General features: G+C 41.2%; 1 protein-coding gene across 1 annotated transcript in view; it reads right to left on the reverse strand.

Annotated features, from left to right (window-relative positions):
- LOC112257031 (AF4/FMR2 family member 2) overlaps positions 1–13,669 on the reverse strand; it is a 336,258-nt gene extending 322,589 nt beyond the window's left edge. Inside the window, exon 1 of the mRNA XM_042326311.1 lies at positions 13,420–13,669. Coding sequence (XP_042182245.1) covers positions 13,420–13,472 — 53 coding nt within the window. The 5' untranslated portion in view covers positions 13,473–13,669. The remainder of the gene's footprint in view (positions 1–13,419) is intronic.
- Positions 13,670–14,003: the final 334 nt, after the last annotated feature.

The following is a 14,003-nucleotide window of genomic DNA, read 5'->3' on the forward strand; positions in this document are numbered from 1 at the left end:
TTGTTCAAGGGCACATAGACAGATTTTTCACCTAGTCGGGTCATGGGTTACTGGCCCAACTCGCTTAACCGCTAGGCTACCTGCCACTACTTTACAAACACTTCACATGCTCGCCTGTCATCCTGAGTCAATGTGGATGCATCTGTATCGCTTGAGAGGAGAAAAGAGAAGAAGAAAAATAAAAAGGAAAAATGAAGAAGAAGAATAGAAACCTCAGAAGGTTAGGCTATGTGTCTTAACATAGACACCTCAGAAGGTTAGGCTATGTGTCTTAACATAGACACCTCAGAAGGTTAGGCTATGTGTCTTAACATAGACACCTCAGAAGGTTAGGCTATGTGTCTTAACATAGAAACCTCAGAAGGTTAGGCTATGTGTCTTAACATAGACACCTCAGAAGGTTAGGCTATGTGTCTTAACATAGAAACCTCAGAAGGTTAGTCTATGTGTCTTAACATAGAAACCTCAGAAGGTTAGGCTATGTGTCTTAACATAGACACCTCAGAAGGTTAGGCTATGTGTCTTAACAAAGACACCTCAGAAGGTTAGGCTGTGTCTTAACATAGACACCTCAGAAGGTTAGGCTATGTGTCTTAACATAGACACCTCAGAAGGTTAGGCTATGTGTCTTAACATAGACACCTCAGAAGGTTAGGCTATGTGTCTTAACATAGACACCTCAGAAGGTTAGGCTGTGTCTTAACATAGACACCTCAGAAGGTTAGGCTATGTGTCTTAACATAGACACCTCAGAAGGTTAGGCTATGTGTCTTAACATAGACACCTCAGAAGGTTAGGCTATGTGTCTTAACATAGACACCTCAGAAGGTTAGGCTATGTGTCTTAACATAGACACCTCAGAAGGTTAGGCTATGTGTCTTAACATAGAAACCTCAGAAGGTTAGGCTATGTGTCTTAACAAAGACACCTCAGAAGGTTAGGCTGTGTCTTAACATAGACACCTCAGAAGGTTAGGCTATGTGTCTTAACATAGACACCTCAGAAGGTTAGGCTATGTGTCTTAACATAGACACCTCAGAAGGTTAGGCTATGTGTCTTAACATAGACACCTCAGAAGGTTAGGCTATGTGTCTTAACATAGACACCTCAGAAGGTTAGGCTACGTGTCTTAACATAGAAACCTCAGAAGGTTAGGCTATGTGTCTTAACAAAGACACCTCAGAAGGTTAGGCTGTGTCTTAACATAGACACCTCAGAAGGTTAGGCTATGTGTCTTAACATAGACACCTCAGAAGGTTAGGCTATGTGTCTTAACATAGACACTTCAGAAGGTTAGGCTATGTGTCTTAACATAGAAACCTCCAAAGTTTAGGCTATGTGTCTTAACATAGACACCTCAGAAGGTTAGGCTATGTGTCTTAACATAGAAACCTCAGAAGGTTAGGCTATGTGTCTTAACATAGAAACCTCAGAAGGTTAGGTTATGTGTCTTAACATAGAAACCTCAGAAGGTTAGGCTATGTGTCTTAACATAGAAACCTCAGAAGGTTAGGCTATGTGTCTTAACATAGAAACCTCAGAAGGTTAGGCTATGTGTCTTAACATAGACACCTCAGAAGGTTAGGCTATGTGTCTTAACATAGAAACCTCAGAAGGTTAGGCTATGTGTCTTAACATAGAAACCTCAGAAGGTTAGGCTATGTGTCTTAACATAGACACCTCAGAAGGCTAGGTTATGTGTCTTAACATAGAAACCTCAGAAGGTTAGGCTATGTGTCTTAACATAGAAACCTCAGAAGGTTAGGCTATGTGTCTTAACATAGAAATCTCAGAAGGTTAGGCTATGTGTCTTAACATAGAAACCTCAGAAGGTTAGGCTATGTGTCTTAACATAGACACCTCAGAAGGTTAGGCTATGTGTCTTAACATAGAAACCTCAGAAGGTTAGGCTATGTGTCTTAACATAGAAACCTCAGAAGGTTAGGCTATGTGTCTTAACATAGACACCTCAGAAGGTTAGGTTATGTGTCTTAACATAGAATCCTCAGAAGGTTAGGCTATGTGTCCTAATATATAATCATCAGAAGGTTAGGCTATGTGTCCTAATATATAATCATCAGAAGGTTAGGCTATGTGTCCTAATATATAATCATCAGAAGGTTAGGCTATGTGTCCTAATATATAATCATCAGAAGGTTAGGCTATGTGTCTTAATACACTGCTCAAAAAATAAAGGGAACACTAAAATAACACATCCTAGATCTGAATGAATGAAATATTCTTATTAAATACTTTTTTCTTTACATAGTTGAATGTGCTGACAACAAAATCACACAAAAATGATCAATGGAAATCAAATGTATCAACGCATGGAGGTCTGGATTTGGAGTCACACTCAAAATTAAAGTGGAAAACCACACTACAGGCTGATCCAACTTTGATGTAATGTCCTTAAAACAAGTCAAAATGAGGCTCAGTAGTGTGTGTGGCCTCCACGTACCTGTATGACCTCCCTACAATGCCTGGGCATGCTCCTGATGAGGTGGCGGATGGTCTCCTGAGGGATCTCCTCCCAGACCTGGACTAAAGTATCCGCCAACTCCTGGACAGTCTGTGGTGCAATGTGGCGTTGGTGGATGGAGCGAGACATGATGTCCCAGATGTACTCAATTGGATTCAGGTCTGGGGAACGGGCGGGCCAGTCCATAGCATCAATGCCTTCCTCTTGCAGGAACTGCTGACACACTCCAGCCACATGAGGTCTAGCATTGTCTTGCATTAGGAGGAACCCAGGGCCAACCGCACCAGCATATGGTCTCACAAGGGGTCTGAGGATCTCATCTCGGTACCTAATGGCAGTCAGGCAACCTCTGGCGAGCACATGGAGGGCTGTGCGGCCCCCCAAAGAAATGCCACCCCACACCATGACTGACCCACCGCCAAACCGGTCATGCTGGAGGATGTTGCAGGCAGCAGAACGTTCTCCACGGCGTCTCCAGACTCTGTCACATGTGCTTAGTGTGAACCTGCTTTCATCTGTGAAGAGCACAGGGCGCCAGTGGCGAATTTGCCAATCTTGGTGTTCTCTGGCAAATGCCAAACATCCTGCATGGTGTTGGGCTGTAAGCACAACCCCCACCTGTGGACGTTGTGCCCTCATACCACCCTCACGGTGTCTGTTTCTGATCGTTTGAGCAGACACATGCACATTTGTGGCCTGTTGGAGGTCATTTTGCAGGGCTCTGGCAGTGCTCCTCATGCTCCTCCTTGCACAAAGGCGGGGGTAGTGGTCCTGCTGGTGGGTTGTTGCCCTCCTACGGCCTCCTCCACGTCTCCTGATGTACTGGCCTGTCTCCTGGTAGCGCCTCCATGCTCTGGACACTACACTGACAGACACAGCAAACCTTCTTGCCACAGCTCGCATTGATGTTCCATCCTGGATGAGCTGCACTACCTGAGCCACTTGCGTGGGTTGTAGACTCCGTCTCATCTCCGTCTCATACTACCACTAGAGTGAAAGCACCGCCAGCATTCAAAAATGACCAAAACATCAGCCAGGAAGCATAGGAACTGAGAAGTGGTCTGTGGTCACCACCTGCAGAACCACTCCTTTATTGGGGGTGTCTTCTTAATTGCCTATAATTTCCACCTGTTGTCTATTCCATTTGCACAACAGCATGTGAAATGTATTGTCAATCAGTGTTGCTTCCTAAGTGGACAGTTTGATTTCACAGAAGTGTGATTGACTTGGAGTTACATTGTGTTGTTTAAGTGTTCCCTTTATTTTTTTGAGCAGTGTATATAATCATCAGAAGGTTAGGCTATGTGTCTTAACATAGACACCTCAGAAGGTTAGGCTCAGAAGGTAATAGCTCTATTCTGCTGAATGTATCACAGTGTTTCAACACAAGGGCAATACTTTATCAGAGGACAGCTATGGGAAAAGTCCACAGTACAGTTATTCTACTGCAACAACTAACATAGTGCTTCCCAGCATGAGATGCATTTCCTTCTGGATTTGTAGTGTGATAAGGGGTGTTACTAAACCACATAAACTGCCTGACTTAATGGGGTTTACCCTGACCCCCTTCTCTCCACTGTAATATTAGGAAAACAACTCCTTAAAGAGCTGAAAAGCTACTGACTTTATCCAGAGAAAAGTGCTTCATCTGACAATGGACAAATAACAGAGGACGAATAACAGCATTAGTCTACTTTGATAGCATGTGTTTAATGCCATTGTAATATCCATAAAATGTATTGTCCAATGTTGAGGAAAACATTATATTTAATTCATTCAATTCCCAAGATAATCCATTGAATGTGCATTTCAGAATGTTCTGATTGCAAAATATATTGTGATATTGTAATAGGAAAATTACTTATTATTACAATTTCAAAATACCAATTGAGTGCAATAAATTATTTCAAATTTTACATAATGAGGAAAGTACAAATGCATTGTGTTATGTATTAAGCCCAATGGTTCATATTCTCTACAGTACCATTGCATTAGTTTTAAGTGAGTCTCAGTCTCAACTGAATGTTAAGGGGCCTAAAGCTCAACCTAGATTGGCTCCCATCAACATGTCCCAATCACCAGGTTAGTGTATTCCCCTCTTCAGATAATAGCAGCCTGTTCCTCTCCATGCTATTAATTTGGTTGCTCACTACAATTAACAGCACAGGGACTCAAACAAAGCACATCTCTAAGTTATTTTAGGTGTATTTCTTTTTGTGGTAATAAAACTATTTATTTTTGTGGTAATAAAACTATTTATTTTTGTGGTAATAAAACCGACTCCAACTGTATGTAAACAATACATGGGGAATACCGAGAAGACTGCGTACACTACAACTCTGAATAGGTCGCACCTGACAGAGAATGAATAGCATTGGGACAAGTGATAACTGAATAGTAGCATTGACAAAACGGGAAAGCACATTATACACATTGGTAAAATGGTACACAAAACTCTAAGACTGAGACTGTGATAAATAAAGGTTGATTAGAGGGGCCTGGGTAAACGGTTGATGCTCCTTCTCTTGTAAAGGTGTTTGGCGTGTAGAGCTTCAACAGTTCTCACTGCTCTTCTGTCTCCCCAAACAAACAAGGTGTGATTCATTCACAAGCAGCCCGACACTAGGCTTCCTTTGTGCTCTCTGTCAGAGAGGACAGGAGGGCCTGCAAATATATTCCACTAGCTAACGTTACCTCTCCCTTTTTCTACAGTGAGGATGAGGAAGGGGGGAGGAAGCAACACAGTCCAATGTTGCATGCATTCAGGGACTGGGACGTCTTCCATCATAAACTGTACTAGCTCATTCATGATTAACAATATTAATTGTAGATGAATAATATTACATTTTTTTTGTATTGTACCCTAAGGCAAAGCATGCCTGTGATGACAAAGCCTAGAGGGAGTTGAAGTACAGTATTAGTAAACATGTATTCTATAAAGGTCATTACATTGTACATGTTAGACCGTTACTTGTGTGGCATGTCAAGACTATTCAGATCGGCTTCTAAACACAAACAGTGAAATAATGTCACAACAAGCTCTGTTCTCTGGTAGAGGAAGCACATACCATTACTTATTCCACATTACCATTAATACTATATATTTTATTGAAAGAATTAGCCATTTCCTTTGGCTCACACTGGACCAATCACTAAAGGTCATCCTAAAACAAACTTTACCATGAGAGAACAAATCTTGACCGTTCCTTGCCTGGCTCCACTGAATCATCTTATTTGTCATACAGTGCTTTCAATGGAGGCACTTGGCCTTCGTAGTTGGAAAGTAAAGTTATGCTATTAACTCAGAGATCCTGAAACTAGAGCCCGACCAATCAGGTGACAGTGCAACATGGCAGCCTTGTCGAGGACCCGTGCTCATAGATTTAAATGATTTTCACTGTATTTCTTGCTTGTTTCATTCAATTATCATTTAAATGGTTATCTCAGAAGTGGGTTTATTCTACCAAGTTAATGCAACCTTGGAGGCTGACGAGAGAAAATGTCAGAGCTGTTAGTTTAATTTACTGCTTTGCTCTAATGGACCTACTTAACTTCTCTAACACGTACTGTTCTGAGAAATGTTAACAATGTTAACTGTTTTGGTGGTAAGGCTTAACAACAACAGAATGAATGAAGTACAACTAAATATATGAAAGTCCATCAAAAGCTGATGCACACAGAGAAAATCCAGGACATAATATAGCAGCACTTCTCCCCAAAGGGAAACTAGCGCAGAGAAGGCTTGCAAATGTGCCCTCAAGTCCTCTCAGCTAGAATTCAAGAAAACTCAATTCCCAGAGTTTGACAGTTTGCTCAAGTCCTGTCAGCTGGAATTCAAGAAAACTCAATTCCCAGAGTTTGTAGAGCATCCTCTAAGCAGGGCTTGATGTAATACGCTGCATAGTCCTCATCACAGAAGAACATAGTTCAAAGAAAGTAACATGATGATGAACTAAGTATTACAACACTGCAACAGATTAGTAGGAGGGAAGACTCACCACAAGTACATATGGTCAATAGTTTTGAATATTTAAAACCAGTCTGTCTATTCAAGCATGCATAGAGTATTGACTCCTCCACATCGGTCTGTCCTCTCTGCTCTTTCTACACATGGCGGCATAAGAACAGTGTCAAGCTTCTGCTTGGCCAAGCCCCATTTACCTCAATTTGGCCATCACTACTGTCCTTATTAGGTCCGTGGTAATTAGTGCAGAGTTATTAACTGTAGGTTGTGCCAGCCAGGAGCTTAGCTGGAGTTGGGCTAGCCGCTAGTGAAGGAACTGGCAGTGGAAGGGTCTTATCCCCCTGAGCCCAGTCTTAGTGAATGCCCTCTCTTCCCCTCTTCTCCACCACTGTAGTGAGGGACTATTGGAGGGCTGAGTAAGGCCTGATAAACTGTGACAGACAGGTGTGATGAGGTATGAGTGGTCCCTTCATCAGGGTTAAGGGTGGGTGAAGGTAGTCACGTGCTTTCTGATTATGATGCAGAAGTGTATGTTTTAGAGTGGGTGGTTTGTGATCCCATAGCTCTGTAGTATGTGTCCACAGGTAAGGCTAGTCTCTATGACATGGCTGTACTAGACAGTCAAAGACTATTCCTTTACTGTGTTACCTTATCTTGAATCACTTCCTCTCCATCACAGAAATATACACTTTCCACCACAGGCTATTAACACCCAGCCAAGGATAAAAAAATAAATCCTTCTATTGAGACACACATCAAATACTGCCCCCCTCCCCGGCCTCTCCGCTCCACCAGCTTCAGTTCAGCTCTTGGCCAAGGCCAGGTGGATGTTAGTGAGGTGAGGTCTCCCAGCTCTGACAGGAAGAGCTGCTCCAGATGAACTTGTTAATTGCACACTGGACCGGAGGGCAGAAGGGCCGTGCCACTCTCACCTTTAGTCTCCACAGAACATGATCACTGACAGGCTCTGCTTTATCATTCCACAGCACTCGCCGCTCGTTGGCAGATGGCAGAGCGAGTCCTCGAGGCAGCGGACTTGGCAGGCACCTCCCGGATCCAGGATGCCAACTGCTGTGAGTCCGTGTCACGGCGACAGAGCGGAGAGGAGGTGGACGGACAGAGAGATGCCAGCAGGCCGCCTGGCATGGTTGTCTCTTCATGCCGGGCACAAAGGAGATTGGCATTGAGAGAGGCTCCTCAGGCACACATTATAATATGTGGCCCCCAGCTGTGGTCTGTGCACCAGGGTGGAATGTGGTGGGTCTGCTGGAGACCTTGAGAAAACTACATCCCTGTGAATAACCTGCAGAAAAGGGACTGCAAGGCACAGCTTTCGAAAATTGTGAAAAATTCTTGCAATAATTCTTAACCCGAACTAAAAACATGCTTTATAAATGTAGAATTGAGGTTATATATATATATAACCTCAATTCTACATTTATAAAGCATGTATATATATATATCATTGATGCCCCACGAGGTGAGATCTTGCATGGAGCCCCAGACTGAGGGTGATTGACCGTCATCTTGAACTTCTTCCATTTTCTAATAATTGCGCCAACAGTTGTTGCCTTCTCACCAAGCTGCTTGCCTATTGTCCTGTAGCCCATCCCAGCCTTGTGCAGGTCTATAATTGTATCCCTGATGTCCTTACACAGCTCTTTGGTCTTGGCCATTGTGGAGAGGTTGGAGTCTGTTTGATTGAGTGTGTGGACAGGTGTCTTTTATACAGGTAACGAGTTCAAACAGGTGCAGTTAATACAGGTAATGAGTGGAGAACAGGAGGGCTTCTTAAAGAAAAACTAACAGGTCTGTGAGAGCCGGAATTCTTACTGGTTGGTAGGTGATCAAATACTTATGTCATGCAATAAAATGCTAATTAATTACTTAAAAATCATACAATGTGATTTTCTGGATTTTTGTTTTAGATTCCGTCTCTCACAGTTGAAGTGTACCTATGATTAAAAAAATTACAGACCTCTACATGCTTTGTAAGTAGGAAAACCTGCAAAATCTGCAATGTATCAAATACTTGTTCTCCCCACTATATATATATATATATATATATATAACTGTGGTTCCATAAACAGCCACAGAAAGCCCACTGTTTCATACAACAACTACTGTTCTATGGACGCTCTATATTACAGCAATAAGACACAATTATGTCTCAAATCAAATCTAATTTTATTGGTCACATACACATGTTAAGCAGATGTTATTGCGGGTTTAGCAAAATGCTTTTAAATGTCTATGTCTACATAACAGTCCCCACTCTGTACACCTCACATCTACTTCTAATGTAGGTATTTGCTCAAAGGTCTTAATTACTTTACAGTCAGCTGTATAATAATTACAATGGTTCGTTGATCTGTCTTAATTAGTCTTTATACTGTTAGATTCAGAAGTGTTTTATCTATTAATATTGCTGCCACAGCAGCTTATTCCGCCAGACACATTACAGAGAATTACAGAGTTTTGGCCCCTTTGGTGAGACTATCAGTAGAAGTAGACTGAACATTTTATTTTCCCTTCCATCCCGGTTCACCAGGCAGGGACCTTGCCAGTATCCCGTTACATATCCAATACACACATTGCCTCAATAGACTCTCTTTTTCTCTCCTCATCGTCCGGCAACGCTGTGAGGCTTTACGCAATTCAAGACAAATAAAACGGAATTATTTGGACAGCAATCCCTGCTGAGAAGTACCAGTAAAAGGGAAAATGTATATTTCTCGAGACACTGAAGTCAGGGTAATCCCTGAGGATCAGTCAAGTAATAAGGAAGCTAGACAATTAAAAGAGAAAGTGACAATAAATAGCTAGGCCTAATTAAAAGGATCAAGTTAAACCCAGTCCAAGGTGTGGATGTCCATAAAACAGGCTTTAGCACAAATTATTTGTAGGTGGTACTTTATTGAGCTATCATTTCTCCTCACAATGCCAACAGAATGAGGCATCACTGTGTACAGTACAGTAGTCCAGGCTTATATCTCCACACACAAGCGTCAATTGCCTGTCTATCTGTTAATTCCTCCTCGAGTGACAAGAAACCATTATGGAGAGAAAGGGAGAACCATGAGTATCATCAAATGATTGCTATTACTGGTGGTGAGGCCATGATATATGACTTGCAGATTGGAGTAAAGCCCTACTACACCACTGTCCCAAGAACCCAGCCGCCTATTCTCTACTGCTGCTGGCAAGGCATAGTGGCACTCTCAGACAGTCACTCCCTCTGTACAGACAGTCTCTCCCTCTGTACAGACAGTCTCTCCCTCTGTACAGACAGTCTCTCCCTCTGTACAGACAGTCTCTCCCTCTGTACAGACAGTCTCTCCCTCTGTACAGACAGTCTCTCCCTCTGTACAGACAGTCTCTCCCTCTGTACAGTTAGTCTCTCACTCCCCCTCTCCCCTTCCCCTTGACTTGATTAAACCCAACACTTGCTGTACAAAAACCAGCATGAGAGTAATCAAATTGAAATCAATATCCGTGTTGCCCTTGGCTTAAGAGGTGGACATAATTTTACATCACTATCACAAGTTTTAGTTGTGTAGCGGAGAAAGAAAACTATTGATGAAGCCAAAGCAGTAATGGCAGGCATCAATCAATGGGAATCATCTACATCATGTGAGAGGATACATTGACATTTCTTATTTTCTGTAATAAAAATATATGTAAACAAACATATCTCAGCTACCCTTGTCCTTCAAGCTGAATTATTTCATACCAAGTAGTGCTGAGTGATTAGTGATTTTTGAGGTCAGTACGATTAGTAATAAAGGATCACGGTTTTCTGATTTCGGCTGAAATTATATGGGTTGAAACAAAACAATTATTAAAAGTCCCATGATGGTAGTGACTGGCCATTACTGCTTAAAACTTATTAACCATCATTTATTCACATTACTTTAATAAACTATTCGTTTTATTTGATGACTTTATTATTTCACTCCAAGTCAACATCTAATCTCTATAGAGCTGCTGTCTATGCTGTCTGACAAAATCACTATTTTAGTAGTTCTTCAAAGTAAATAAGATATACTTTTATGACTGCTGAATACCAACAAACAATTATTTAGATCATGTATTTTCAGGTTAAAAACCTTCCAAAGTAACAGCTGCTCGCTATATCCCCTCACGATCATGCATTCTTCTGTCTCTTCCAGCAGGCGTAAAATAAACACAAACCGGACAAGTAGATGTGCAATGGATTATGGTCATTAGCTAGGTTTCCATCCAATTGGTAACAGATTTTCATGCGAATACAATAGAATCCGCATAAAGAAAATATGTGCATTTCCCACAAGTGTTGTGTTTCCACCTAATTTACTTTTTGTAGATAAAACATCAGTGCGTAATGACGTGGTACACACAAAATGTACTTTTTCGCTTAAATGTTCATGTACCGAAAAAAAATCTAAAATTCAATATGTTTCAATCGCCTTTTCAGCTCTACGGATACTTTTGTCACAAAAACGGTTAAGTTAAATAGCAAATGTGCCTCCTCTGGTCTTCGCACATGCGCTCTGGCCAACAGTTTGCAGATACATTGCGTGTAGGCTCTGCAGGTAGGCTAGTCTACACGATGAGATTACTATGGATAAAAACGAGAATATTTTTATTTGTCACATAAAAAATACCCTCGATATTTATTGGAAATGAACATCAAGATCACCGTGCACTTTCAACACATTGTGAAGCTCATCATAACTATTTTTTTTAACAGTAACATGCGAAACACAAAAAACAGAACTGCCAGATCTGTAATCTAATAAACTGCATGCTCGTAGTGGAAGGACCACACACCATATCATCGCGTAACTCAAAATGTACTTCGATATGACGGTTATTAAATCCATTTTTGCGCTTAAAGGCATTTGTACCACCATTTCTCGCAGAATTAATTGTACGGACACAAAAAGATCCCACCATGTCAAACAAACAAATGACCTGTCAGCATTTATAAAATTGTACCGAAACGTCCTGTTCCATCACAGCTGTCGTGACTTTTTTATATGGTATGCCTTAATTCGCATAAAAACTGTGGATAGAAACATGGTTATTGTAGTTAATTACCACGTTTTATGCGCTAAACTATGTAGAATATTGACCTGTTGGAAACTAAAACTCCCTACTACATCACACAGTTCAGGCTGGGTCAGATTTTTCTATCGAGAAACTATGCACTGTGCGCATTGAGCTCACAGAAAAAAACGTATTTCAAATAGTTGTTTAAAAAAAAGTCAAATAATTGAAATGTTAGTTAATCGCTCAACATTGATACCAAGGTAACCCATATTAAAGTATGTAACTCTTGCTGGTAGATCTACAGTGTGATCTGGTTATTTAACAGATCGTGGTACTGTGGTCAGATTAAACTAATGCACACCCAACAATTACATTTTAAAATTCAGATCCCACCAACTATTATAAACCAACTACCGCAGCATGAAATTATGCTCAATCACTCATCATTTCGTGAAACACAACCAGGGACATGACATTGCAAAAAAACTATGTATTTTGATGGAAAGCTGTAATGAGTTGTTTGTGTATAGCTACACATTCCATTCCTGTCTCAGAGGTAGAGGGGACGTGATGAAGAGGCATGATTTGAATTGAAAGAATTTAAAAGAAAACAACTAAAGCAAAGAGGTGTCTCAAAAATCAATAAAGCAGCAATGGAACCAACCACGATTAGTAAACCCTGTAGTCGCGTGGTAATTGAACAGTCAAAATGCACAGTAGGTTGTTGTATCGGCTACACTAGGCTAGGCCTAGTATATTCATCTAAGATTATTAAAAAATAAAACAATTAATGCAGGACTTAATTATTATGTGGTTGAAATCCTTCTATTGAGACACATCAAATACTATTGTGTGAGGGAGTGGGGAGAGGAAAACTAAGAGGGTTGAATGGACTAGAATGAAAACAAAAATGAGTGATAGGCTACCAATCATGGGGAGAATGGAAGGATCCAATCCTGCAGGCTGGTCCCTACTGTCATGGGTTGTGTTATCACAGTTATTTGCCTTCTACTATCTCTCTGTGATGGTGCTACTTCCGACCGGGAATAGAACATCCCAATCTTTAGGGAATCAATGGCTTCCAAATTAAAGTTACTAGCTCTAGTAATGTTTGTATACTTTAATTTTGATGCCACGGATTCTCTTAAAACTGGGATGAAATTGAAATTATTAGAAATTCTATCATCATTTGGTTAAAAATATAATTATTGTAATAGGTAGCCTACCGAATATATTACACATCGCTTACCAGATGTGGAGCAGCGTAAACTTACACTGTCATAATAAACCACCGTGATAGGCCATTCTAATGTATAGCGATATGTCCCATTGAATCGATACAATCCATTACATATCAAACCTGACAATAGGCCTACACAAATAGTCTAAATTGTGTTTTAGAGCAGAGCATTTGACAAATAATAGCTGGGGTATTAAAACAACAATAAGACAGACAAGGGCAATTGATTCAGTTGTCATGCAATTCACCACAGTAGCTACATCGGCGACCTCAATAAAACCCCTATGAAACGCGTGTTTAGGGTGTAAACTATACAATTACGCATCGAATGATCCCGATTTCAAACTGACATTTACAGAGAGCAAAACCAGCAACTGTGAACTTCCCCCATTCATGAGGTGGCACTATAGGTCCATGTGAGTGTGTGCGCACCGAATACGTCCTAGCGCGACATAGTCCTACAATGCACAATCTGACAATAGAGGCAAAGCGCAGACACGCAGGGCTCTAAAATAATTCCTCACACTCATCTCTCACTTTAATGTGTTCCGAGAAGGAATGCGAGCATTCCAGGAGTCCAACGCCAAAAGCCAGGGCGCATCGATGTGGCAGCGCAGCTAGGTTAGTCTTCAGAAAAAAGCCTCTGACAAAGACGTTAATAGCTACATCATGTACATAAAAAGAAACACTTGTACGTACCACTGTTGCTCCAGTTCCCAGTCCCTAAAGAAGTCAAACTCGAATAGGTCCATGGTTGGTCCCCGTTGTCTGATTCAGGAAGGAACCGGTGCCTGCTCAACGTAGCCTATGCGTCAGTCTACATATATCAATTCTGTGGATCTGCTAAATGTAACTAGCTATGCTGTACGGTGTTCTCTCTGGCGAACTGACACACACTGCAAGGACAACACCACTGCCTCCTGCCTGCCTCCCGTCTCCACCGCTCACAGTGAACAAAAGGCGGAGCTTGAGACAGGCAGAAACCGCGACTCGGAGCCCGGGTAGTCCAAATTGAGATTAGCTAAAATTCTATTTGCCCCACCAATTTTAAGTGTAAACGTCAGCTGTCAAAAACAACTATAGATGTCAAAAAAAAAAAAATAGGCCTGTGAGGAAATCATAACAAACAATATTATAAGTTATTTTACTAGGCAAGTCAGTTAAGAACAAATTCTTATTTTCAATGACGGCCTTGCAACAGTGAGTTAACTGACTGTTTAGGGGCAGAACGACATAAAACATGTCAACTCGGGGATTTGAACTTACAACCTTCCAGTTACTAG

Source organism: Oncorhynchus tshawytscha, linkage group LG08 (genome assembly GCF_018296145.1).
Source record: "Oncorhynchus tshawytscha isolate Ot180627B linkage group LG08, Otsh_v2.0, whole genome shotgun sequence".
Classification (NCBI taxonomy): Eukaryota; Metazoa; Chordata; class Actinopteri; order Salmoniformes; family Salmonidae; genus Oncorhynchus; species Oncorhynchus tshawytscha.